The sequence below is a fragment of the Mollisia scopiformis genome (genome assembly GCF_001500285.1).
Source record: "Mollisia scopiformis unplaced genomic scaffold LY89scaffold_12, whole genome shotgun sequence".
Classification (NCBI taxonomy): Eukaryota; Fungi; Ascomycota; class Leotiomycetes; order Helotiales; family Mollisiaceae; genus Mollisia; species Mollisia scopiformis.
Window position 1 is genome coordinate 177,395 of NW_017263592.1, and position 22,069 is coordinate 199,463.

Sequence of the window (22,069 nt, forward strand, 5' to 3'; positions counted from 1 at the left end):
CTTTGGGGCCCGCTCCATCTTGTTGTTCTACACCGAAAGCCACCCATGGGGGAAAGGTTCCTTTTGGGCGATAATGCCAAGGAACTTTTCCCTCGCTCCGATAATCAAAGCAAGAGGAGGACGCCAACAACCATCGCCAAGATCCTCGAGAATTCATCTAAGTGCATTACGAGTTGGGGTGTTAGGTTCCTCTCGGTCGATTATGCTGTCAGTAAGTCCTTTGGTGCTTGAGAAACTAGATCTTGGACTGACTTCAGTAGGTAAACCGTCTGTCTCAATTCGATAGCGGAACTACCATGGCTGCTCAAGAGTACGAAGAGGATGGAGAAAAAGGGCTGTTCAGTAAGTTAAATATTTGTTTGGTGTTCGTTCTTCGAGTCGAGAATCTCCAGAGTTTCTCATGAAGGAAGTTGTGTTACAACTCCTTAACTCCTGGATCTTTGCTGAAAATGTATGCTGACTTCTACACAGTCACAATAAGTTCCAGCCCTTGTGGCTCAAGTTCTGATAAGGAACGACGAGAGAAGGCGGGGTTCCACCACCCACTTATACTTACAAGGCAATCCCGCAAAGAACCCCGACTCACATGTCGGCCCCTACGTCTTCATTCTCGCCGTACGAACCCCTCCTGTTCTACTTCGTGCATGTGCTAACCTTTTTCTAGCAACTTCCAACAAACCAGAGCTACAGTGATTCTGCTCTGCAGCACCTAGCAAACATTGCTCGGCGTGTCCCGAGGAGGAAACCAAGGTTGTTCATCACAACAAGCTCAAGCCCTTCTGGCATTCTTCTTGGCTACAGCCAAGAATCCTCAAGTCATGATTCTTAAAGTCGACGATGCCAGAGCATCTGGAAGGTACGAGTCCCTGTTGGTTTTGAGTTTACTTCAAACATGTGCTGACTATTTCCCAGCAACTTGGTAAACGCGAGACACGTCTTATTCCTACAGCCTGTTTACACCACTAGCTCTGACGCTAGGGCCGTCTACATAGCAGCAAGAACCCAAGCAATGAGGCGCGCAAGAAAATATGGCCAGACGATAGGTTGTTCATCACAATAAGCTCAAGCCCTCGTGGCATTCTTCTTGGCTACGGCCAAGAGCCAAAGTCATCTCCATAGTAATCCGAGAGATTGAGATCGGCTTCGAAAGATATGTTTCTATCCACTTCGCAGCGGACAACATCAATTCGTTCGAAGCCGACCTGAATCTCTCGGATTACTACGGAGTGCAACTAATCGAGCCACGAACGACAAAGAAAGTTACTGTAGGCAATTTCGAGGATCCAGTTGTCAAGCAATCTTTGATGGCTCGACCAAGCCCGTCTTTGCTTACAGCTTCTTGACGACGAACACGATCGATGTCGAGTAATGTCGAAGCCCGTGAAGGCAAGATGGGTGGGTGTTGAATAAGCTGTTCATCACAATAAGTTCCAGCCTTCCAGAAGGCGATCTTCTCCTACGACTTCATTATTCCGATGAATCCAGTGTTGTCAAAGTTGAAGGCTGTACATCTTCATCTCGAGACGCGTCCTCGGAAGACGATGCTGTATTGACACCTGTCAGCAACGACACGGACATGTCACCTCATGGCATTTCGTCTTGGCTGGGCCATATCGTGTATATTGCGTTTTCTCGACATGAACAAGGGTTTACCCCTTGTTTGTCAAAAACACAAGGCCAACACCAATATCTTCGACCCTTGCGAATGGTTTGAGCTTGCTGATGGATGTAGAAAGAAGTGCGGAGGCCAGCTGCCGTGTGGTCATCTTTGCATCTACACTTGTCACCCTTTCAGCCATACCCAAGTAGTTTGCCGCAAGAACCCAAGCAATTGGGCGTGCAAGAAGACATGGTTAGACGATGTTTAGGTTGTTCATCACAATAAGCTCAAGCCTTTATGGCATTTCGTCCTGAAAGGGCGACACGGCCTGCCGTCTACATTGCAGCAAGAACCCAAGCAATTGGGCGTGCAAGAAGACATGGTCAAACAAGACCAGTCTTCGTTTATAACCTTCTAACGGCTGGTACAATCGATGTCGACTATCTCGGTGGGTGTGGAGCCAGGCTGTTCATCACAATAAGCTCAAGCCTTTATGGCACTTCTTCTTTCGAGGGGGGTGGTGGATACGGTGGTGGAAATGGCGGTGTGGTGGTGGTGGTGGTGTAAGTTCTTCCTTCATCTCACTTGATACACATACTTACTTTTCCAAGGGAAGAGGGAAGAAAGACCCTGCCGGACCAGTGCCGAACGTCTCCATCTATGACGTGCAAAGTGCCGAAAACGGGGCAGAGGCCGCTGAACCATTTGATAGAGCAGGCGTTACCCTGCTACCAGAGCAGAGACGCGCTTTAGAATGGATGATATTACAAGAGCGGAAGCCGCGTCCTTTTAAGCAAGAGCAAATCGTTGAGGCTTGGCTGTTCATCACAATAAGTTCCCGTCTTTATGGCAACTCTTGTTGGAAGGGAGGGAGTGGTGGATACGGTGGTGGAAATGGCGGTGTGTGTAAGCTTATCCTCATCTCATCTTCTTAGTTAATACGTTAACTGACTTGCCTGTTTTCAACAGGGCGCAGGTTCGATGGGCGGGGTGCCAATGAGCCGTCAAGCCACGGACGATAGCATCACAAAGACAAAGTCTGGGAGAGCAAGCAAGCGCAGAACCGATTGAGCAGCTTGTGATGGTGGCCCCCATGCCATGGGTTGTCGGTGGATGGCACCCGTTGTCTTGTGCTTACTTTCCTAGCTACCGTGATGTTATTATTCGACTAAAGCCCATTATCATGGAACTTGAACGAAGCGAGAATATCCTCATTGTCACCCACCAAGCAATCCTCCGATGCATCTACGCCTACTTTATGAAGGAAGACCAAGAACGGTCACCCTGGTACATGACCACTGCGACCTTTGAAGAGAAACGAGAATGTTGCAGCCATTGAAGGTTGGGTGCAGGAATATGGGAGGAGAGGGGGTGGAGCGAATACCTGCTGTTGTACATGCTTCTTAGAGGGAGGTTTTAGATGAATGAAGAATAGAGTATGAGTGCTAAATCCTTCCTTAGTGCGATGTGTGATTGTCTGTGAAGTTTGAGAAGTGTTTTAGTGTGAAAGAAAATGGAAGTCCCTCAAGTTGAGAGTCTTCTGGGTGAGGTCAAAGTTGACTTGGAAAGAGTTGGTAGAAGGCTTTTACATGGAGCAGACCTACCTCTTTCACTGTCCAGAGAATCTATACTTTGAAATTATCATGCAAAGCTTGAACTTTCATGGCAATACCTTGAAGAGAAATTTGAAGACGTATATGTCTAGTCAGGTAGTAAGAAGCGGTAGAGCTGCACGTTGAGTTATCTTCTAAGCAATGACAATCACCTCAAGACGCCCATTCCCATGCGCTGATAGGAAGTTTTCGAAATCTCTCAACCACATGGCATACTCTTTTCAAAGACTCTACTCTCTTGAAATGACCGCAGGATACGAGCCAGACGGATGCATTTGACGATGTTCCCAATAGCGTATAACAGTTTGGGTGGGGAAATCAAGTTTGGTTCATCTTCTGCTGCGAGCAAATCTTGCTGAATTGTGTAGCCCAAACTACTCATTCTTATTACGTTTGGTTTGCCCACAAATTTGACGCCGAAGGTTGGTCCAGTTATGATGATTGATCTACCTCGGACTTCACTGGTAGGATCCTTTGTGGCCAAAATTGTTTGTGCCTCCGACACGGAAAAGTAAGACTGCAATAGTCTGTCCTCATCAAGATTTCTGCCATGGTTACCGCAAACCGGAAAGGTGACATGACCATGGGTTGATGCCTCTGGCCTCATCTTGCCTTGCTGCTTTGCCAAACCAGAGATAGCAGGGAGTCTTTCGGATACCATGGTCAATTTGAGGGGAGAATAGCCCTCAGCTATAGTATGCCACAGTAGAACTAAGTTGATTGCTGTGGAATGGAATGGCTAGTAACCTGCTGTATTCACTTTTGTTGGTACTTGTTAAATCGTCCCAATCCCCAGCTTTGCACTCACACCTAGTGTCGTGGCAGCATTCCCAGATGAGTCATTCTTGCCGAAGTGGATGACTCTTGGGGATAGCATTCGCTCTTGAAAGACTCAAACCCTGTCGAGTAACAGCTACCTTGGATCATATTTGAAGCCATTTGGCTGCTGAAAGTCTGCTTTGACTACAGTCAATTTAAAGTCTGTGCTACTCAGTGTAGTGCCGGAAATCTCACGGGTTCTCTCTTTGTGAAATAGTCCTGCAGTCGCGTTTTGCGCTGATGTTGCTCCAATCGTCAAGTGCAAGTTCCTCTAAAAATTGCACATCTGTTTTGACTCTCGGACCCAATCTGCATTATCATCTTATACAACACAAAATTAGTCGATCTAGAAGATTGCCAAATAGATGCAGACCGAGTCAATCCTGAAGCGAAGTCGGCTGATATCTACCCTAGGATCAATAGGACTTGGTCAAGATACTAGGCCTCCTCCTGAAACTGTTATTTATAACCATTGGACTGTTCTAGCCCGCAAGGCTGTTGCAGCAAATATATAATGATAAAGATATATGTTTGAAACATCTCTACCTACTCACGGTATACCGTAGCCAATGAAACAGACTCTAGGCCGCGCCGACTCCTCCTCCTCCCGCGCGCTCCCAGCCTCACTTGATCCTCTTGCGCATAGCCCGAAAATATACACGTGGGGGCTTCAGCGATACTCCAATCATTATGTGGAGCTGCGAAATGCATAGCACGGCCGCGCCCAAGCCGAACATATTTCTTGTTCGGATGAGCAAGGCGTTACAAGAAGCGCCTTGTTTGCAAGTTTGGAGGCTGGGTGGTTGGCTAATGGATGCTGTTTGCCAGCTGAGCCAGAGTAAGGCTGCTGGTCGATCACTTAACCTGCAAGACTAAACTTAGAATCGATGCAACATTTAAGATATTAACGCTTCGCAAGATTACGAAAAGGTTCTCTGCATCAGCATTGACGAGGCTGAAGTCATTGGTATTTTTTTGGAATCATGACCACTTCGCAGTGGACTCCATTGAGTCCCTGCTCATCTCAAGATCCAGATACCTGGTTTACGGAGATGCAACCAATCCCGACTCTCGATAGTCACGGCGGCGAAGATATCTCCCGCTCATCTTCCCCTTCCACAACACGGCAGATCGGCGAAAGGCAGAGAGTTAATGCCAAACATTTCTCATCCCGTACGCCACTTATTCGCGAGCCGTCACTTCCGTCGCTACCACCAAATGCAACCGGTGTTCCGACTGTTAAAAACCGGCTTTACATTAAGGATTTGTTGGCAGCCGCCATTTCCCTTGTATGCTTTGCATTGAGTTTCATTGCAGTAGAAAACAACGAAGTCTCGTGGAGGCTAGGACAAGGAACTAACCAATTAGTCGTATTGGGCTTTTTACTTAGTATTATGAACCTGTGTCTGGGCAGCGTTGCGCCAACTTTGTTCCTTCTTCTCGAAGCCAAATTTGGATCCTCGACACTTCAGAATTATGACGGTATTCTTCGAAATCAGGTTCTTGCATCGAAGCTTGGGAAAGTCTGGAGACTCGTTCTTGGGACCATGTTAGCTCTCCCGATATTCCTTAGTGTTGCATATAAGAGGTTCGGAGGCGGCGAGAGCTCGAAGGTATTCAATCCGACAGCCTACACGGGCAATACTTCCTATTACGGCATGTTTGCTCCTCCAGGTCTGCAATTTCTTGGCGAACGGACAGGAATCATGTTCTTTGCAAATTCAACACTGCCTTTCTTGGTGGCAACATCCTCAACAGACGATACTGGTGCTGAGCCGCCACTTCCAAGCCAAGAGCAATCCTACGGCTATAATATTCTCTTGCTGAACAACGAGAGCACGGCGATACTAGACATACCACAGCCCGACTACGTGTCTTCTGTGCAGGGTTCACTTGCAATCGGAGAATCATGGCGTCTTACTGCACCAGTTGTAGGTACTGTAGCTACATTCAATCACTCGAAGACAACAGATCCGGACTTTTACAACTCATCTCTAATCCAGTTGTGCGAAGACACTAGAGCGGGAGTCAGTTCTGGTGCATATAACTATGCAGTCATGCTAAATCATTATTCTCTTGTCCTGATGAATCACCCTGGAGCAGATCAATCGTTTCAATATATTGGCTTCCCGCCCGACCCAGGGGTCCCGGACGGTCCGACATGTGCAAACTATTCCTATTACGCGCAACTCTACGATATCAAAAGGCAGACCTGCGAAGGAACGTGGACAATTACTCGTGGCGGTATCTAGCTTCTCGAAGGCTCTTGCAACGGCAATGTCCTACCTTACGCAAAGCAACTCATCATTACCGATATCAATTTCTTCGTTGGCTATTACTATATGCCGAGTCTAATCCAATTCTTGGGTCCCTTTGCAACCACTCGAAACGGATCTGTTTGGAATTATTCATATATGGCAACTGGTATAGCGGCTATGCTGTGGTCTCGGATAATCGCTGTGGAAGGGGCTGCTGGCGGGGCCGCTGAAATAAACGCGACGCCGTTTTGGGTAGCAGGAAATAACAGCGTAACAAACCCTACCCTCGAGGACGTTGGGCTTATATACCCAATAAACGACAAAGTTGTGTATACTCGCCCGACATTGCGAAAATCTCGTTGGCTTTACTTAGTTCTCGGAACACAGCCACTGTTGCTACTTGTTGTTATACTGCTAAGTATAAGCCTCTATTCAACACCGCTATCTAATGGCTTCGGGATGATAGCAATCCTCTCGGGCATCGATCGCATAAGTCTTGATAGCTTAGGTGGGGCAGCGCTTTCGGGAGAGCTTGCTACGAGCATGAAGTTAGCTATACAAACTTCTGAAAAGGATAATACGGGGTCCATAGGGTACCAAGTTATGCCTACTACGAACCACCTTAGGAACGGAAAATTGGAAACAAGTGTTGTTTATCATTGAGGTTTTGCTAGTTTAGTATGTCTAATACACTGAAATTAAAGTTCAACCCCGCAGGTGGATGAAAGCCGCAGTTTACCCGTGGCCGTTCTATTACAGTACAATAGCGCCTGTGCAACCAAATTACGATCCCGGTTCCGCCGTCATTTTGCTGTTACATAGCGACTGCGCAAGACGTCCAACAGACATTTCCTACCTGATGGGAGGCGTCGCTGTGCGAATTTTGCAAATGATTGGGTCTGCGATCCAATTTGCATTCCGCGTCGGTGATTTCCACCCATGAAACAGCAAGATGACGGCGTGGCTGTCATCTGGTTGCAGAAGAACGCGTGCTTTGCGCTGCCTGTGATTCCGCCGAGACGCGGCTCACTGACATTATATACAAGAGCAATGTCACATCACTTGTCTCCTCATAATTCCCTCAGCTACTATCAATTGACTTGACTCATTTCAAGCTTTAAACAATGGTGTCTTTAGATGTCGTGCACGCGTCCAATGCGAGGTTAAGAGAGCTTGGCCCTGGGCTTGTAGCTCTATTTGGTAAGTCTCCTACCTAGCATACTGCGATTGAAAGCTAATTGATGTAGTCGGCGGAACAAGTGGTATCGGCGAGTACACGCTCAAGGCGTTCGTGAAGCATTCAGTCTCCCCACGAGTCTACCTGGTTGGAAGGAACGCCTCTTCCGCAGAACGAATTATCGAGGAATGCCGTGGTTTAAACAAAGATGGGAAAATCGAATTCATAAAGGCGGATGTATCGGAGCTTGCAGAGGTCGATAGAGCCTGCAAGGAGATTGCGGCCAAGGAGAAGAGCATCAATTTGATCCTGCAGACGCAGGGCAATCTAAATCTGCGAGGCAGAGATGGTACGGCGACAGTTCTTTCCCACAGAACGGACACTGACAGGAATCGGCAGAATCTCCAGAAGGACTCGCTCGAAAGTTTACGTTGAACTTTTATTCTCGAATGCGATTTACTTCGAATCTCCTGCCTCTCCTCCGAGCAGCAACCACATCCCCTCCCGGCTTCGCGCGCTCAGTCAGTGTCCTAGGTGCAGGGCACGAGGGATCCATCAACCTGGATGATCTCGAGCTGAAAACTACATTCTCAACTACCACTTGTGCGGACCAAAGCATTACAATGAACGATTTCATGGCCGAGCAGTTCGCTGCGAGGGAGCCGAGTGTTAGCTTCATGCAAACATCTCCAGGTGTTGTAAATACGGGCCTTGCAAGGGAGCTGCCATTCTGGGCTCGTGTCGCTATGAAGGGATTGACGCCGGTGGTCAAACTGTTTGCCACCGGCGCAGATGAGACTGGGGAGAGACAACTCTTTCATGCTACAAGCGGCATGTATCCGCCAGCAAAACCTTTGGCTGGTTCAGCAGTCGCCTCAGGAGTACCATTGCCAACAGGAATGGCTATTGGAACTGGTTCTGATGGCAAGGTGGGTAGTGGAGGCTATATTGTGAGCCCTGTAGGAGATATTACGGGTAATGCGAAGCTTCTGAGTGATTACCGAGCGAAAGGCGTCTCGCAGATAGTCTGGGACCATGCATATAGTATTTTTGAGAGGGTGCAGAAGCTCAATGAGAGCAGAAATGCTTCATGAGCTTCTGGCCCGGGCGGGATCATCTTCTTCTTTCGTTTCAGCACGGCGTCAGGTCGGTTATGGCCTTGATCTTACAATTCAACTCAAAGTTACTCCCACCCGTTTGGCTACTTGCACTGTCTTATATTTCCAGTCTAATGTCTGCATTTTCTTTCCCGATTGGGCAATTATATACCCGAGTCACGTGGATGCTAGTTTCAAGCCACACCTCTCTTATCTTCGTCGATCTCTTCAAAGACCCTGAAGCCCAAGCTCTTTCACTGTTCTCCGCATACCCCTAAGCTCAAGTAGGCTACTAGTTCCAGAGGCTCAAGAACATACCACAATAGCCGTATCACGTCGCCTTGATCTTCCCATTGCTAGCTTTCGACTGGTCCTTTGACCCCCACTTTTGAGGCTATTAGAGCTCAAAATACATCTTGGGTACAGCCGGTATGCAGAAGCCTCCTGGATCCACAGAAAATGAGACTTGTAGTCAGCCTGCAATCTATAATCCCAGAAGGGCCCCCAAATCAAGAGGAGGCTGCTTGAGATGTAAAGCCAAACGAGTATGAACATTCCCACTACTACTCCTACAAGCCCATTTGACGTACATTTAGTTAAAATGCGACGAAACCAAACCAGGTTGCAACCAATGCAGCCGTAAAAACGTTGCTTGTCCTGGTTACAAGTCAAAGGCACTTGTCTGGTCGACGAAGCACGAGAAGATGCTTGTACCTGGGCAAGAGGCGCCATTTCCAGCACCTTCAACGACGTTGGCCTTCAACTTGACGGAAGCCATTTCTGGGAGCAGGAATGACCCTGTATATGAGACAAGTGATTCTAGGCCAGAGTCTAAGGAAGTCCTCGATGAGACATCTGCAAACCTTAAGGCTCATTCGCCCCCAGAGCCGACACATCTAAGACGAGATTCAAATCCACCTACTGATAGCTTGTCGGCAATACGTCAGCAGTTGAACCGATCCACTGTTCCAGAATTCCTTTTGCACCTGCCTACTATGCTTGTCGAGTATTACTTCAGCTACGTCTGCCAGATATTCTCTTCATTTGATGGCACACTCAATCCCTTCCGCTCAACAGTTGGACGACTATGGGATGGCTCAGCGCCAATATACTACGCCATCCAGAGCATGGCGGCAGCATACCTGGCCAATCATTTCCCGCGGATGCTACCTGTAGGTGTTCAGATGCAACGAGAGACATACCGATGTCTTTACCAACTGCCTCATGGTGGGAGCAAAGGGGCTGGAGAGAACCTCGACAAGACACTCCTTACAGTGCTGTTAGTTGGTCAAACAACAGCCTGGCATGACCCAAAGGATCTTGGACTTGTGCATTTGAAGACAGCAAAGAGATTGAACAGACGCAGGCTGGAACAGCAACAAGCAACTCCGGTCGACAGCAGAGCACAGCGCCAGAACGAATTCTTCGAGCAATGTATCCTGTACTGGGACATGCTTGCTGGATTCGTGGAAGATGATGTCGACGAATTTGGCTTCGGCGAGTTTGAGCTCACAGAGTATTTCACTCCAAGTCCTGGAGCCGAGTCTTCGAGCAGTGATGACAATGGACAAGTATTTCCTCATCCATGGACTGGTGTTGCCCCAAAAGTTCAGAAGCTTTTTGCGCATGTTGGACGAGTTATAAGGCGGTATCGGAAGAGTGTTGCCCAGGATGCTGCTTCTGTCAACCTCCTTGCGATGGATCTAGGATTCGATATCGATTTCCCTCAAGACTCACTTGCCACTCTCGAAGCAACAGCCAAAGCCCAATCTCTTGAAGAAGAACTCTTAGCAGTCGAACTCCCTCTCCCAAGCAATCTCGTCGACGCAGGTGATGAAAACACTCCAGTTCAACAATACCTCATCCTCGCAGAAGCCTATCGCTGTGCTGCTCTTCTCGAAATATATCGCGTCTTCCCCTCTGTCCTCAGTCGAAGAGTTCCATACACTGACAGCGGCTTCACTGCGTCGGATATGCCTGACCAAGAACTTCACGATGCGTTGCCAATCCCAGTTTCGCAACCACCCGACGATTTCCTCGTCTCACTAGCAATCCATACTATTTCACTTCTCGAGAAATTACCTCCAACATCAGGAACACGTTGTCTTCAACCCATTGTCCTCATCGTCGCTGCATCTGAGCTTCGCTATCCTTCTACTTCCCTCTCATCGTTCTCGCTTCCACTATCGCCTAATTCTTTACCGATAGGTGATCATCTTCCAACCTACATGCCGGCATCTTCAAGCATCTTCAATAGTTTAACGAATAGAGAAGTAGATATAGCGACTGCAAGGAGGTTTGTGACAACGAGGTTACAAGAGTATCAATTAAGTCTACCAGCCAAGCCGATTCTCCGCGCCGAAATGCTCGTCAGAGAAACATGGAGACGGAGCGACGATGGTTTAGGCATGAACGGAGAAGGCGTATTCTGGATGGACGTCATGGATGAAATGGGCTGGGGAACAATCTACGGCTAAGCCAAAAGTTCATTCTCGCTTGCAATCCACCTTAGCAACCACGTGCTTGCATGGTATTAAAAAGCTCACGAAACACTCTCCAAAAACCCCTTCAAATGCCTCATCACCCCCTCCCCATCTTCAACACAATGCCAATGCCCCACCCCCTTCAAAACAACCAACCTCTTATCCTCCCTGCCCCCCATCTCCCCCTCCTCTGCTCCTCCCGTCCCATACGCCCTCAAGATCGCCTCGCACCCCGCTAACGGGCTCGTCTTATCATCCTCTCCGACCAGCATCAACAGCGGGATCTTAATCTCGCCATACTCCGGTCTGTCAGCGCTGGCGATTAGGTTACAAAGCGCCACATAGCCCTCTTGACTCGTGCCTAGGATTAGACTCCTGATGAATGCGTGGTGGAGAGAACTGGATTTCGAGCCGGTGGCTGCGGAGGGGATGGAGTCCGCGAGGACCTCGAGACTGCCGGAGGAGCGGATTGTTTCGATTCTTTTTTCGAATACGGAGGCGAGGGTAGGAGCTGGGTCTACGGGGCCGAGGAGCGCGATGGCGGAGAAGAGGGATGGGTTCGTGGAGGCCAGATGGGAAGCGAGGAGACCGCCCATGCTGTGGCCTACGAGGTTGATGTTTTCTTGGATTTCAAGTCCTTTTAGGAGATCTCTGTTCCATGAATTAGATAGGGTTGAAAGAGAAGGGAAAAAGAACCTGGAAGAAGTACATGACATCGCGTGCTAGTGAATCGAGACTGAGTTCCTCATCACCTAATTCTGAGAGTCCGGAGCCGGGATAATCGATAGCGATGCAGCGGGTTGTTTCTTGGAGGCTTGGGATGATGGTCGCGTAGAAGCAGGAGGAGGAGCCGAGACCGTGCAGGAAGAGGGTTGTTGATGGGGATGTGGAAGTGGGACCGAAGTCCGTGTAGAAGAGTTTCTTGGAGTTGATGGTTGCGAAGGGCATTTTTGAAGATATATGTACAGAGAAGAGAAATTGTTGGGGATGGGTTTTGTAGTTGTTGATGGAGTGGACAGTGGTTATTGAGAGGGATGATGTCGTCGGATAAGGGAATGCCCCGCTAGGAGGGGGCTGGCCAATCATGTGTTGGTGTTGATATATCTTGAAAGTCTATTCCAATGTCCGCTTCGTCTTTGGACATTCACGTTGAAAAGATTCACAGAGGCAGCAGAGTCGGTGTTTTAGAAGTTAATATCCTCTCTTAACCTCTGGTTAAGTTATAAATTGTGAATGTGTGCAGCTTCCGGTCTTTTATAACCGTAGCATATCTAGAGGCAAACTCTTGATAAGGCTATCGACTGAGGATTTTCTCTTCTCTGTGTATAAATTACTAAGCGTTTGAATATACATGCGTCTATCTGATGTAGTACGACATTTTATTCACAAAACATATCTGAAGTTTGGATTCTGCTCCATGCCCCGCACGAATTGCATTTTCCCAGAGTCCAACCTTCTGTTGATAGTCCTGTAATAGAGATATGCAAATGCGGCAGTAACGCACATTGCACCTTCAAAGCAGCCTGATATGATTAGTGCCGGTGCATAGATCTGATTAGATTAGCGAATCTCTTGAATGTCGGGCGGTCAAACTTACCGGAGCATCTTGCGAGCGAAATGACTCAGACGAGATGATACCTGCAATATTCTGCAATCCAGCTACGAGGCCAACAGTAGTGGCTCTTCCGCTAGTTGAAATGCTGTTGCTAGATAACCAAGCTGGGACGAGAACCGCTGGAGTGAATGAGCCGAAGGTGAGGAGGAAAGTGCTTTTCTGAGTCAGTACAACAGATTGTTTGATACGGAGGGGGACTTTACAAGAAGTATCCTAGTCTAGTCTTGTGTGTAATATCTACAGTGCCAAGACATATGAAACCAATCATCGAGATAGCGACAGCTCCAATAGCACATAATGCTCTCTGTTGTGTTTTATCCGAGAGCCAGCAAATGAGAACGATGAATACGCCACCGCTGAGATTTGGCGCAACAGTGTATAGGTTTGCTTTCACCGTATTGACTGTGATTCTAAAAAGATTGTAAGCCATGCCGGAAGAAGATTTGGTGCAGATGACGTACCTTTTCACTATTGTCGGGAGAAAGTTGCTGATACTTGCAGCAGCACATCCATAGCAGAGAGCCATGAATCCATACATCCAGGAATGCCAGTCAAGCAGAGGTGTCAGCGTAGCACTCCACGAAAAGCTATCACCTTCAATCTCGGACTCTGCTTGTAAGCGTAGCTTTGAGCATTGTTTCTCTGCTTCTGTGAAGTAGTTAGATTTTGCTATGCTTCTTGGGAGGAGGATGAAGGCTAGAATAGCTAGAGTGACGGTCAAGGACCCTTCGATGATGAAGAGATATTGCCAGTTCTGTATTTCAAGTCACTTTACTTATCTCGATGGTCATAGATCGAAAGACTTACGTAGAGAGATCGGTGCCATTGAAAAACGCTATATGCTATCAGTCCAGAGAAAGCATTTGCTACGAAGCCCATCATGTAGAATAGTGAGATTCGTTTTGCAATCTCGGTCCTTGTGTAGAACATGGTTAGGTAAAAGATAGCCGAAGGAAACTGCCACGCAAGTCAGCAATGCTCCTTCACGAGGGCCATGACAAGTGCTCACAAATCCAGCTTCCACAACCCCAAGACAAATCCTCGCTGCCAAAATACCACCAAAGTTGTGGACTGCTGCAGTAGAAGCTGCTATGGTGCCCCAACAAAACATCAGACAAGGAATCACGACAGCAGGGCTATAGCGCTTAGCGAGAACAGTTGCTGGAATATTGAGCGTTCCTATTACGATCATTTAGCGATCTCGTTCCTCCTCTCTTCCCATAAGATATTTACTAACCATAAGGGATATAAAAGAGGATCAAGATAAGCGAGTATTGATTGTCTTTCAACCCAATATCCTTCTCGAAGCCATCTGTCTTTGCATTTCCGAGGTTGGCTCGGTCGAGCGAGTGCGTGAAGTATATAATTGCAAGGAGCGGAAGGACAATAAGGTCGAGCTTCCAGACTAGCCTTTTGGATGTTTCTGGATCTGGTGTCTCGACGTGGATTGCTTCTGTAGGACTTGCGCCATCTGTATCAGTGTTGATGGAAGATTTGTCCATGTTGACTTATTCACTTGTTGCCTGAAATCACGGACAGGAAGAGAATAATTGAGCGAAAAGCATTGATTCAAAGCCTAGATGTTATTGATAAGGAGTCATTGAATAGTGGAGTAGATAAGTCGGAGATAAGGCGAACGGATATGTACTCCCGATAATGGGATTAAGCGTGTGGGATGCCCACTTTTGAAGTCCCTCATCAATGACGGAGAGAGTTCTGGCTAAGAAGATTCTGAGGAACAAGCAAAAGCTAGAGTGGGTTTGAGATACTGTCGATTCACCGCCATACTGGGCGACTAAGGCTGGTGTGATTATGACTTTGTGAAGTGAGAAGGGGTTGAGGTGCGACGGGAATAAGCGAGGAAATGATTTTAGTGAGCAATATGTCATTTCTCCCTGAAAAGCGCTATAATTGCAGTGATTAAAGCCTATCTTTTTGATCGCTATCACACCACACCATCTCCTTCAAGTCCCTCATTCTAGCGCCTGAACTATTCTCTTAACACTTAATCTTCTTTCGATCCTGCTTCATTTCAACTTTATAATCCCGTTCGTGTCTCATTTTGAACCATATCTACACCTTAGTACCTTAGATTGTATCAACTTTGAGGTTGCATCTCATGTATGGCTCCTTACTAAGCCTAGCTTCATGCAGCCTCATTTGTGCTGCATCGGTGGCGGAGCCTGGCTGATCATGAGGTTGAAAACACCATGAGGCGCAGCCTTATCTTGACTTTTTGCTCTTCTCCCTCTTTCGTTCCTTCTTCCTTTGTTTTCAAACGTTTTGCCCTTCAAACTAGATAATCCCATGTTCCTACGATGAATACATCACTTTCGACGAATCCGTACCTCGTTCTGGGGGTTAGCGCGCATTCAAAGTTTCCAGAGATCAGGACCGCACACCGAAAACTCGTTCTTAAACACCATCCAGACAAGGTCCAGGATCCGGCCTTGAAAGCTGCTAAACGAGATGAATTCTTCAGGATTCAACAAGCCTACGAGATTCTCAGCGATGACTCGAAGCGACAGCGATACGACGATGAGGTCAAGCTGTCTGGGTTAAAGAAGCTAATGGGAAGAGAAAATCCAACACCAGGAAGCAGTCCATTCGAGTATGAGGTTACGGAAGCACAGCCCAGACAGGGGAAACACACTTCCGATTATTCTTCGAGGAAAAGGGAATTTCATACGAGCAGACTGCGGGCTCAATATTCTTCCTCTTCCGAGTCGGAACCACCCCCAGCCTACGCTCGGAAGATAGGACCCAGGATGGAGAATGTTTCGAAGAAATCGTCCGCTGTGAAAAGAAAACAGAAAGCTGACAGTTTCGCTCCAAAAAGGGACGACAAGTACGTGGAAAACCGCCGACCAGCGCGTCGTGCTGCTGCGGACGATGATCGATGGGAGGAGCATAGAGATCTTGCAGCACGATACATGCAGAAATCTCGAGAGACACAAGCAAAAAGTGGACAAGGAAACACAACACAAAGTCCAACCTCCTCTAAGCGATTCGGAGGCGAGTCATTCAGTGTCTCTGATAAACCCAAATTGCAAAGGACGACCTCTTCTGAAGATATGAACCAATCTATCAGACAGATGCACCACTCCATGGGATCAGATTATGGTGACTCTGAAGAAGAAGAGGGTTATAGAAGTCGACGGACAAACCGAAGTCGCTCGACCAGTCGGAATCGACGAAGAAGCCTTTCGAGAAATCGTGCTCACATTGAAGCTTATGCCTCTACCAAGCACTCGAGATTTCTCGACGTCTCTGAAATACTATCCCGTAATAGTGTAAAGCTGTCTCCTGCTGGTGATGGGGGTCCGTCACGAAGCAACACTTTTGAGGGTCGCCGTGTACATCCAACCCGCAGCTCGAAATGCTTTTGTTGCTTAGCCCAACTTAATACCAGCAATATTGTATCCCTGAGCTGCAAGCACTTATGGTGCATCTCCTGTCTGTCAACATCTGTCCGCTTAGCTTTAGTCTCTGCCGAGCTATGGCCTCCGAAATGCTGCTCGATTCAGATTTCCGCTGTCACCCTCGAGACTTGTCTCGACGAGGTGACCAAGGAAAGATACCTGTTTAGAAAGAAGCGTCTTCAAGAACTGAAGTGCCCAAGCTGTCCAGAATCATTCTCTGATATGCGCCTAATTCTTCGCCACTACAAAGACGAGCATCTCGATCCAAAGGTACCGACACTTAGCGACATAACAATATCAAGAGACGACATGATTGATCCCTCAATACAAGCTACAAGCACTCAAGACGTCGACTCGGACGATTCGAAGCCGTCTACACCTTCTTCGGTGTCCGAAGTGTGCACCCCATCCACGACAATAACAGAACCAGATCCAGAAGCTGAAAGCTTAAAATCTGAAAGCTTGCCATCAAGCACTCCTTCCCGCTCAACTCCGAAACCAACACTGGAGTCAAACCATGGAACATGGAAAATTCTTGGACTACCTCGCAAGTTCGTCAGCTTCTTGGGAAAAGCAATCATTCATTGCCTCAGTCTCCAGACCACCGCATGGTTCATACTAGTCCTCGCAGCAGTCGCAACATCAATCACCACTACCTACTCTCTCCAAGACCCACCGCCAAGTCCTCCACCTCAAGTCGGAGATAACAACTACTACTCGCTGCTCTCACAATCAATAATAGCTATCTGCTCACTATACTACCTCATGGTTCCATATTTGCGAGGGGACGAGGATCTACCTGTTCGTGCACTATTCTACATATGCTGGACATTGGGCTTAGCAGGCGCTATCACGGCTCCGCTTATCTATGCACAAGAGTGGTCAAAAAGTGTTTGGGCAGGTTTCAGCAGTAATCTTGCTCAACTTGCTGCTACTGCTTTCCTGTTTGAGCATGTTGGGAAGAGTGAACAGAAGCAAGGCAAGGAGAAATCGACAAAAGCCGAGACTGGAGAGTCTGATGAAGTTGAGAAGTATACTGATTCTGCGAATGATGATACCGAAGAAACCTGAGATTTATATGAAGAGTCAATGCAATCTCCTGCCGAATGATAGTCATCTCTCCACGATCGCGTTTCGTCGCCCTTTACGCTCTTAATCGGCTTCTGACTCCCTCAATCTGCCGTCACCGCTGCAAAGTTGCAGCTTCCCATAACGACTTTGGTCTCCTTGTTATTTCATCGATATCAATCACTCCTCCAGTGAAGATGTCTCCTTGTTCGATTGAATAATCACAGAGTTTCTGTGCTAGAGGCCTATGTTTCTCTTCGTACTCAAGTGATGCTTCCATCACGATTTCTGCAATCTCTGCGTTGCTTGCTTGAGGACTCAGTGATTCGATTCGAGGGTTGAGCTCTTGGTACAGAAATGTCGTCACTCCAATGAAGCCAGTCGACATCGATCCTCCCATGTGAGGCGGCATCCCGTTAGCTGCGTCGCCAAAACTGGTCATACGAAGCTCTTTGTTGTAGAATAGTCCAAGCTTTTTCATGACCATGAGATCTAGACATTGACAGTCTTGTTCCTTGTAAATCAACTACTTCCACGTGAGCTCTACCATTCCATGACAAGCGCAAATGTGAAAACACTTACCTCGAGAAGTTTAAGAAGTGTACGATTTGCTCCAGGAAAATATGCCAACATATCACTCAGCTGTGTTTTCCACGCTCGTTCCCTCTTCTTGAACTCATTCTCACGCGTGAACCCCACGATGTTGACATACTTCGCCTCAAAAATGGGGAAGATTAAGACGAAATATCCGGAGCCTCCAATAAACATATGCGTTTTAGAGGCTAATACTTCCCCTACCGCGGCTTCAACTTTTCCAGTCTCAACCTTTGCTCGAAAGCAAATGATACCAGAATACTCAGCAGATTCATAAGCGTCACCTTGGATGAGCTTCCTCCCCATTGAATTCATCCCATCACATGTCCAGACAGCATCCACGACGTCCTCCGTCCCATCCTCGAAGCTGAGCTTAACCCTATCATTTTCACCTCGATTAACATCCTTCATTCTCATCCCATACTTCACCTCATGATCACGAGGCGCAAAGTCATCCAACATCTCCATCAACTCTTGTCTTCCTATCCTCCCATATACACCCAACTCCTCCGTCACAGCAACAGCAGGCAACTTTACATTGTCATCTGTCGCATGTAGGAAATGCATCCAATACGGCGAAGTAAAACTCTGTTCCAAAATCTTCTTCCAGATAGGAGGATTTAGTATTCTCACCGTAGCGAATGTCTGAGGGCCGATTCCATATCCGAATGAAGGTCGTAAGGAGAGTGTCTCGGCTTCATATTGTACGTATTCGATGCGTGGATGCTGCTTTACTGATGCGATGAGAAGTTTGCCGACTGGGCCTGAGCCGATGATTGCAAAGCGAAATCTGCCGGGAAGAGACATGATTGAATCTGAAGTACATGCGAACGAAATTTCCTTGGGAGTTTGTGTTTGATGCTGTGGAATTTAGGTCGTATGATCTACCGTCGTGGTCTATTCAAGCAGGCGCCGAGTCCGGCACAATTTTACTCACAATTCGTCAACTCGGCAAACATTCGGCTATAAATGTATGGTTCTGCAAGGTGCGTAACTTGCAGCTTATTCCCTGCTCAACCAGCGTACCACACGCTCTGAATGCAAGCAGTGCATATATTGGCTTGACTTCCGAAAGCGAGGCAAATCATTACTCAGTTTTAATAAGTTTATGCATCTGCGAGTTGGCATTGGTGCAAAGTCTAGAATCTTAACCAGTAGAACTTCCGAAATCAAAGATCCACCAACTCTAGATGCGTCGGAAGCTCGACATGGATGTCTATGTAGGTAAGCATCTTGAAACCCTGCATTGAGAGTCCTAGTCGCATGTACAGAACTTGCGTGCTACTTTACGTAGTGAGCACTTTCTTAGTTTAATACATCTCACTTCACACCTAAATCTGCTCTGTGGTCATTGGCAATTCTCGAATACAATATGAAGTTTTCGAAGAATGGCAGATATTGCAGATCCCAAGAACGAGACATCAACCTGCCTTTCGATGGCTTAGAGAATTGAGCCCGCCGACATCACGCCCAATAAATTTTCCCGAGAAATTTGTATACAGATTACCTCTATGGCCTGACTCTAATGCTGTGTCTCATTTTCCTGTCTCTGATAGGACGAGCGAATATCATTGCAGCTGTGCTTCAGAAGTTGCTCCCTTCAAGGAGAAGTAAGTAATCGCATTACCATAAGAAAATGACTGACTTTTTGATCATTACCTTAATTTGTTTGGGGCTGGCTTTGGAATTTGTTGCTTTTTCGAGTACAAGACTAGAGAAAAATATGCGGGTATGTGAGAACAGAGTGGGGCTTCTGGGAAGGCTATGAGATATGAAACCTCAGTTTTGATAGACGTAAAGCTGAACCAGTTGTATCTAGTAATTGTGCTTCATCATAAGACTTTCAATTTACTGCATTGCTAAGTCCGTAGCTTTGATCTAGACGATCTCTTCGCACCGCTAAGCTCATCCCAGACTTTAATGTTGCGTACTCAATCAATTGGAATTAGAGCGCTAGCCCTGAGCCGACTTTGTGCTTGAATTTTTGCCCATATAAACTCGGTAACACTCCACTCGCAATTAACTTTACATCATCGACAAACACACACAATACAAAATCACAGAGTTGTTACCATGCCTTTCGAACTGAACATCCACCCAGAATCACTTTGCGACATGACCGATCAGCCGAACCCAATGCCAGAGAAGAGCTCGGACAAAGCGTTGGAAATTGAAGATGAGCAAAATAAGCCACCGCGAGGTAAGAGCCCCACATGTGTTGCGCAACTATCAATTAACCAATCTACAGTCCAGCAAGCAAGCCTGCTCGTAACCAAGCTCAACTTCGACATCCAGTATCAGATCTTCGAGCAGCTGGGCCCTGCTTCTCAGCGCCTCTTCGGCGCAACTTGCTCTACCTTCCGCGACATCCAGCAAGAGGGCTTCCCTCAATCACAAATCGACGTCCACCTCAGCGAGATCCCGGTTGGCCTCGACGGTACTTCTGCATACGTACATATTCTGGCTGCATGGTTGGGCGGTAAAGCTTTTCTTGCGGACTGGAAGGACATCACAGGTTTGTTCAACCACCCTCCCGGGCACTACTTGAGACTTGCGATCAATGATATCGCGGGCTTTTCGTACATAGCACGCTACCTGTGCGATGATTACCGAGCTATGAACGCGAACAGGCCGGGAGAGGCGCCTCGTATGGTTCGGGCTTATTCTCATGGTGGTCCTGGAAGTGTGTTAGTTGACCACACCGAGGTCGCTAAGAAAGTTGACGAGAAAAAATGAGTTTGCGATTGGAGAAGCTGAGTATTCAGTTGGTCTGAACATAGGGGTGGGCAAAGGTTAGGGATGTTGTATTGCCAATATAGCTGAAGGTGCAGGTCTCTGGTGGCTGGCGTTTGCTTTTAGACTTGGCAAATCTCATTTACTTTTTGCCTAAATCACACCATGCTTGCCATACAGACCGTGTTTACATGTGCACTACTTTCGAATGACAACCTCTCCATGTAGCTGTGCCATTACCGCCTCATCTAGGTTCATCCACTCTGCCCACGCCTCGCGCATCTCATCCATTTCCGCCTCGGCGACCCCCGCCTTCACGTTCTTCTCCCGTAACATTGGGCCAAGTGCCACCTCCATCATACTCGTAGCTAGACAAAAGCACGAAGTCTTAGTACCAATTCACAGTTGAGAAACTTCCAGAGGGACGCATGAAGACTCTTACCCCACATCTTTCTATCTTCTGGCTCGGTGTACGTCCAAGTGCCAAAGCTCGTCGTGATCTGATCTCTTTTCGCACCAGCTCGCAGAGCCCAGGAAAGGAGCTGTCTTCCAGCATTCTTATGTCCGCCACGGTCTGTAATAAGCTTTACCTCGAAGCTGTACATATAGTGTTAGCAGAGAAGCTAGAAAAAGGATCAAAATCATGGCAAGTGACGCACTCGTGATGAAACTTCAGCAGTCCAGGAAGTGGTGGCCACATCACCTCAGTCTCAAGGTCTCCCTCTCGTGCAGCTACCACGCCACCCAGCTTCGTAACACGCAGCATTTCACGGAGAATCTCCCATGGATTCTTACAATGAACGAGAACCTAGTTTCGTTAGCTCAGATCATGAGATTTCCGTTGTAGATATGGTCAAAGAACCTGATGGCAATGAACTATATCGAACGTCTCATCGTCGAACGCCAGCTTATATGCATCCGCCGTCTGGAACGAGATGTTCGACACTCTCCATTGCTCCGCAACGACCTTGGCGCGTGGGATGACACCCGGATTAAGATCCACGGCCGTGACATGGCCGTTCGGTCCGACGAGCTGTGCGAATTCGGCGGATATTGAGCCTGAACCTGCACCGACGTCCAGGAGAGTCAACTGAGGATTTTCTGCTTTCATCTCCTTGAGAGTTGGGAGGAGATATGCGGCGCATGTGGATGCTGTGCGCGCTTCCATGGACTTGAAGACATTTTCGGGGAGGTTGGACCAATCAATCTTCGTGTGCTGGGGGGCAGGTGTGTTGCCTGTTTCTTGGTCTAATTGGCGGGATTGAGGAGCTTCAGACATCTTTTTCTTCTCTTATCGTGTAACGCAGATGAGGTGAGTTAGGCTGTGATGAATATCTATTGAATGGTAGACGGAATAAACTGAGTGCTTACTTAGATATACGGGATCTGGGCCCGAAAGGGATTAGGCTGAAAGCGGTATTTGAAATAGGGGACGCGAGGCTAGTAACCTCGTAAGCGAGTTAGAAATACAGGGCACGAATATTCGCCAAACGGTAGAGCCAACCGTGTTATAGCTTACCGCTGATATTCTTTGAAAATAACCAAGTATAGCCCTGTTGTGAATGATTCGATTACTTGATTAACCTCGAA

The 22,069-nt window shown here is 47.5% G+C and overlaps 13 protein-coding genes across 13 annotated transcripts; 8 read left to right on the forward strand and 5 right to left on the reverse strand.

Annotated features, from left to right (window-relative positions):
• Positions 1-45: 45 nt before the first annotated feature.
• Positions 46-1,343, forward strand: LY89DRAFT_669189 (uncharacterized protein; the record flags this gene model as incomplete). Its single annotated transcript, XM_018213075.1, has 6 exons — positions 46-207; positions 261-342; positions 560-615; positions 714-856; positions 913-919; positions 1,044-1,343. 6 exons carry the CDS (start codon positions 46-48, stop codon positions 1,341-1,343), a joined length of 750 nt encoding a protein of 249 aa, XP_018071081.1.
• Positions 1,344-1,897: 554 nt separating this feature from the next.
• On the forward strand, positions 1,898-2,622 carry LY89DRAFT_669190 (uncharacterized protein; the record flags this gene model as incomplete). Its single annotated transcript, XM_018213076.1, has 3 exons — positions 1,898-2,163; positions 2,217-2,506; positions 2,570-2,622. 3 exons carry the CDS (start codon positions 1,898-1,900, stop codon positions 2,620-2,622), a joined length of 609 nt encoding a protein of 202 aa, XP_018071082.1.
• LY89DRAFT_684805 (uncharacterized protein) lies at positions 2,217-2,990 on the forward strand. The gene is made up of 2 exons (XM_018214955.1): positions 2,217-2,506; positions 2,570-2,990. Exon 2 carries the CDS (start codon positions 2,694-2,696, stop codon positions 2,937-2,939), a length of 246 nt encoding a protein of 81 aa, XP_018071083.1. The 5' UTR covers positions 2,217-2,506; positions 2,570-2,693; the 3' UTR covers positions 2,940-2,990.
• A 422-nt stretch (positions 2,991-3,412) lies between these two features.
• Positions 3,413-4,152, reverse strand: LY89DRAFT_669191 (uncharacterized protein; the record flags this gene model as incomplete). Its single annotated transcript, XM_018213077.1, has 2 exons — positions 3,413-3,903; positions 4,131-4,152. 2 exons carry the CDS (start codon positions 4,150-4,152, stop codon positions 3,413-3,415), a joined length of 513 nt encoding a protein of 170 aa, XP_018071084.1.
• An 863-nt stretch (positions 4,153-5,015) lies between these two features.
• Positions 5,016-6,953, forward strand: LY89DRAFT_669192 (uncharacterized protein; the record flags this gene model as incomplete). The annotated part of the gene is made up of 2 exons (XM_018213078.1): positions 5,016-5,963; positions 6,285-6,953. 2 exons carry the CDS (start codon positions 5,016-5,018, stop codon positions 6,951-6,953), a joined length of 1,617 nt encoding a protein of 538 aa, XP_018071085.1.
• Positions 6,954-7,110: 157 nt separating this feature from the next.
• LY89DRAFT_684806 (NAD(P)-binding protein) lies at positions 7,111-8,578 on the forward strand. The gene is made up of 3 exons (XM_018214956.1): positions 7,111-7,490; positions 7,538-7,816; positions 7,867-8,578. Exons 1-3 carry the CDS (start codon positions 7,415-7,417, stop codon positions 8,559-8,561), a joined length of 1,050 nt encoding a protein of 349 aa, XP_018071086.1. The 5' UTR covers positions 7,111-7,414; the 3' UTR covers positions 8,562-8,578.
• A 417-nt stretch (positions 8,579-8,995) lies between these two features.
• On the forward strand, positions 8,996-11,041 carry LY89DRAFT_585266 (uncharacterized protein; the record flags this gene model as incomplete). The annotated part of the gene is made up of 2 exons (XM_018209314.1): positions 8,996-9,109; positions 9,161-11,041. The coding sequence occupies 2 exons, from the start codon at positions 8,996-8,998 to the stop codon at positions 11,039-11,041; spliced, it is 1,995 nt and encodes a 664-aa protein (XP_018071087.1).
• A 65-nt stretch (positions 11,042-11,106) lies between these two features.
• On the reverse strand, positions 11,107-12,057 carry LY89DRAFT_782015 (putative alpha/beta hydrolase; the record flags this gene model as incomplete). The annotated part of the gene is made up of 2 exons (XM_018222537.1): positions 11,757-12,057; positions 11,107-11,698 (listed from the first exon to the last, which is right to left on the reverse strand). Exons 1-2 carry the CDS (start codon positions 11,993-11,995, stop codon positions 11,107-11,109), a joined length of 831 nt encoding a protein of 276 aa, XP_018071088.1. The 5' UTR covers positions 11,996-12,057.
• Positions 12,058-12,341: 284 nt separating this feature from the next.
• LY89DRAFT_782016 (MFS general substrate transporter) lies at positions 12,342-14,471 on the reverse strand. Its single transcript, XM_018222538.1, has 7 exons — positions 13,900-14,471; positions 13,672-13,841; positions 13,470-13,619; positions 13,124-13,416; positions 12,866-13,072; positions 12,645-12,816; positions 12,342-12,598 (listed from the first exon to the last, which is right to left on the reverse strand). The coding sequence occupies exons 1-7, from the start codon at positions 14,162-14,164 to the stop codon at positions 12,431-12,433; spliced, it is 1,425 nt and encodes a 474-aa protein (XP_018071089.1). The 5' UTR covers positions 14,165-14,471; the 3' UTR covers positions 12,342-12,430.
• Positions 14,472-14,980: 509 nt separating this feature from the next.
• Positions 14,981-15,199, forward strand: LY89DRAFT_585654 (heat shock protein DnaJ; the record flags this gene model as incomplete). Its single annotated transcript, XM_018209334.1, has 1 exon — positions 14,981-15,199. A coding segment is annotated over one exon (219 nt), but the record flags the coding sequence as incomplete, so codon positions are not given.
• A 2,068-nt stretch (positions 15,200-17,267) lies between these two features.
• Positions 17,268-18,553, reverse strand: LY89DRAFT_585378 (uncharacterized protein; the record flags this gene model as incomplete). Its single annotated transcript, XM_018209317.1, has 2 exons — positions 17,268-17,678; positions 17,735-18,553. 2 exons carry the CDS (start codon positions 18,551-18,553, stop codon positions 17,268-17,270), a joined length of 1,230 nt encoding a protein of 409 aa, XP_018071091.1.
• Positions 18,554-19,819: 1,266 nt separating this feature from the next.
• Positions 19,820-20,482, forward strand: LY89DRAFT_733743 (uncharacterized protein; the record flags this gene model as incomplete). The annotated part of the gene is made up of 2 exons (XM_018219839.1): positions 19,820-19,946; positions 19,995-20,482. 2 exons carry the CDS (start codon positions 19,820-19,822, stop codon positions 20,480-20,482), a joined length of 615 nt encoding a protein of 204 aa, XP_018071092.1.
• Positions 20,483-20,579: 97 nt separating this feature from the next.
• On the reverse strand, positions 20,580-21,758 carry LY89DRAFT_782019 (S-adenosyl-L-methionine-dependent methyltransferase; the record flags this gene model as incomplete). Its single annotated transcript, XM_018222539.1, has 4 exons — positions 20,580-20,847; positions 20,922-21,076; positions 21,139-21,287; positions 21,342-21,758. The coding sequence occupies 4 exons, from the start codon at positions 21,756-21,758 to the stop codon at positions 20,678-20,680; spliced, it is 891 nt and encodes a 296-aa protein (XP_018071093.1). The 3' UTR covers positions 20,580-20,677.
• Positions 21,759-22,069: the final 311 nt, after the last annotated feature.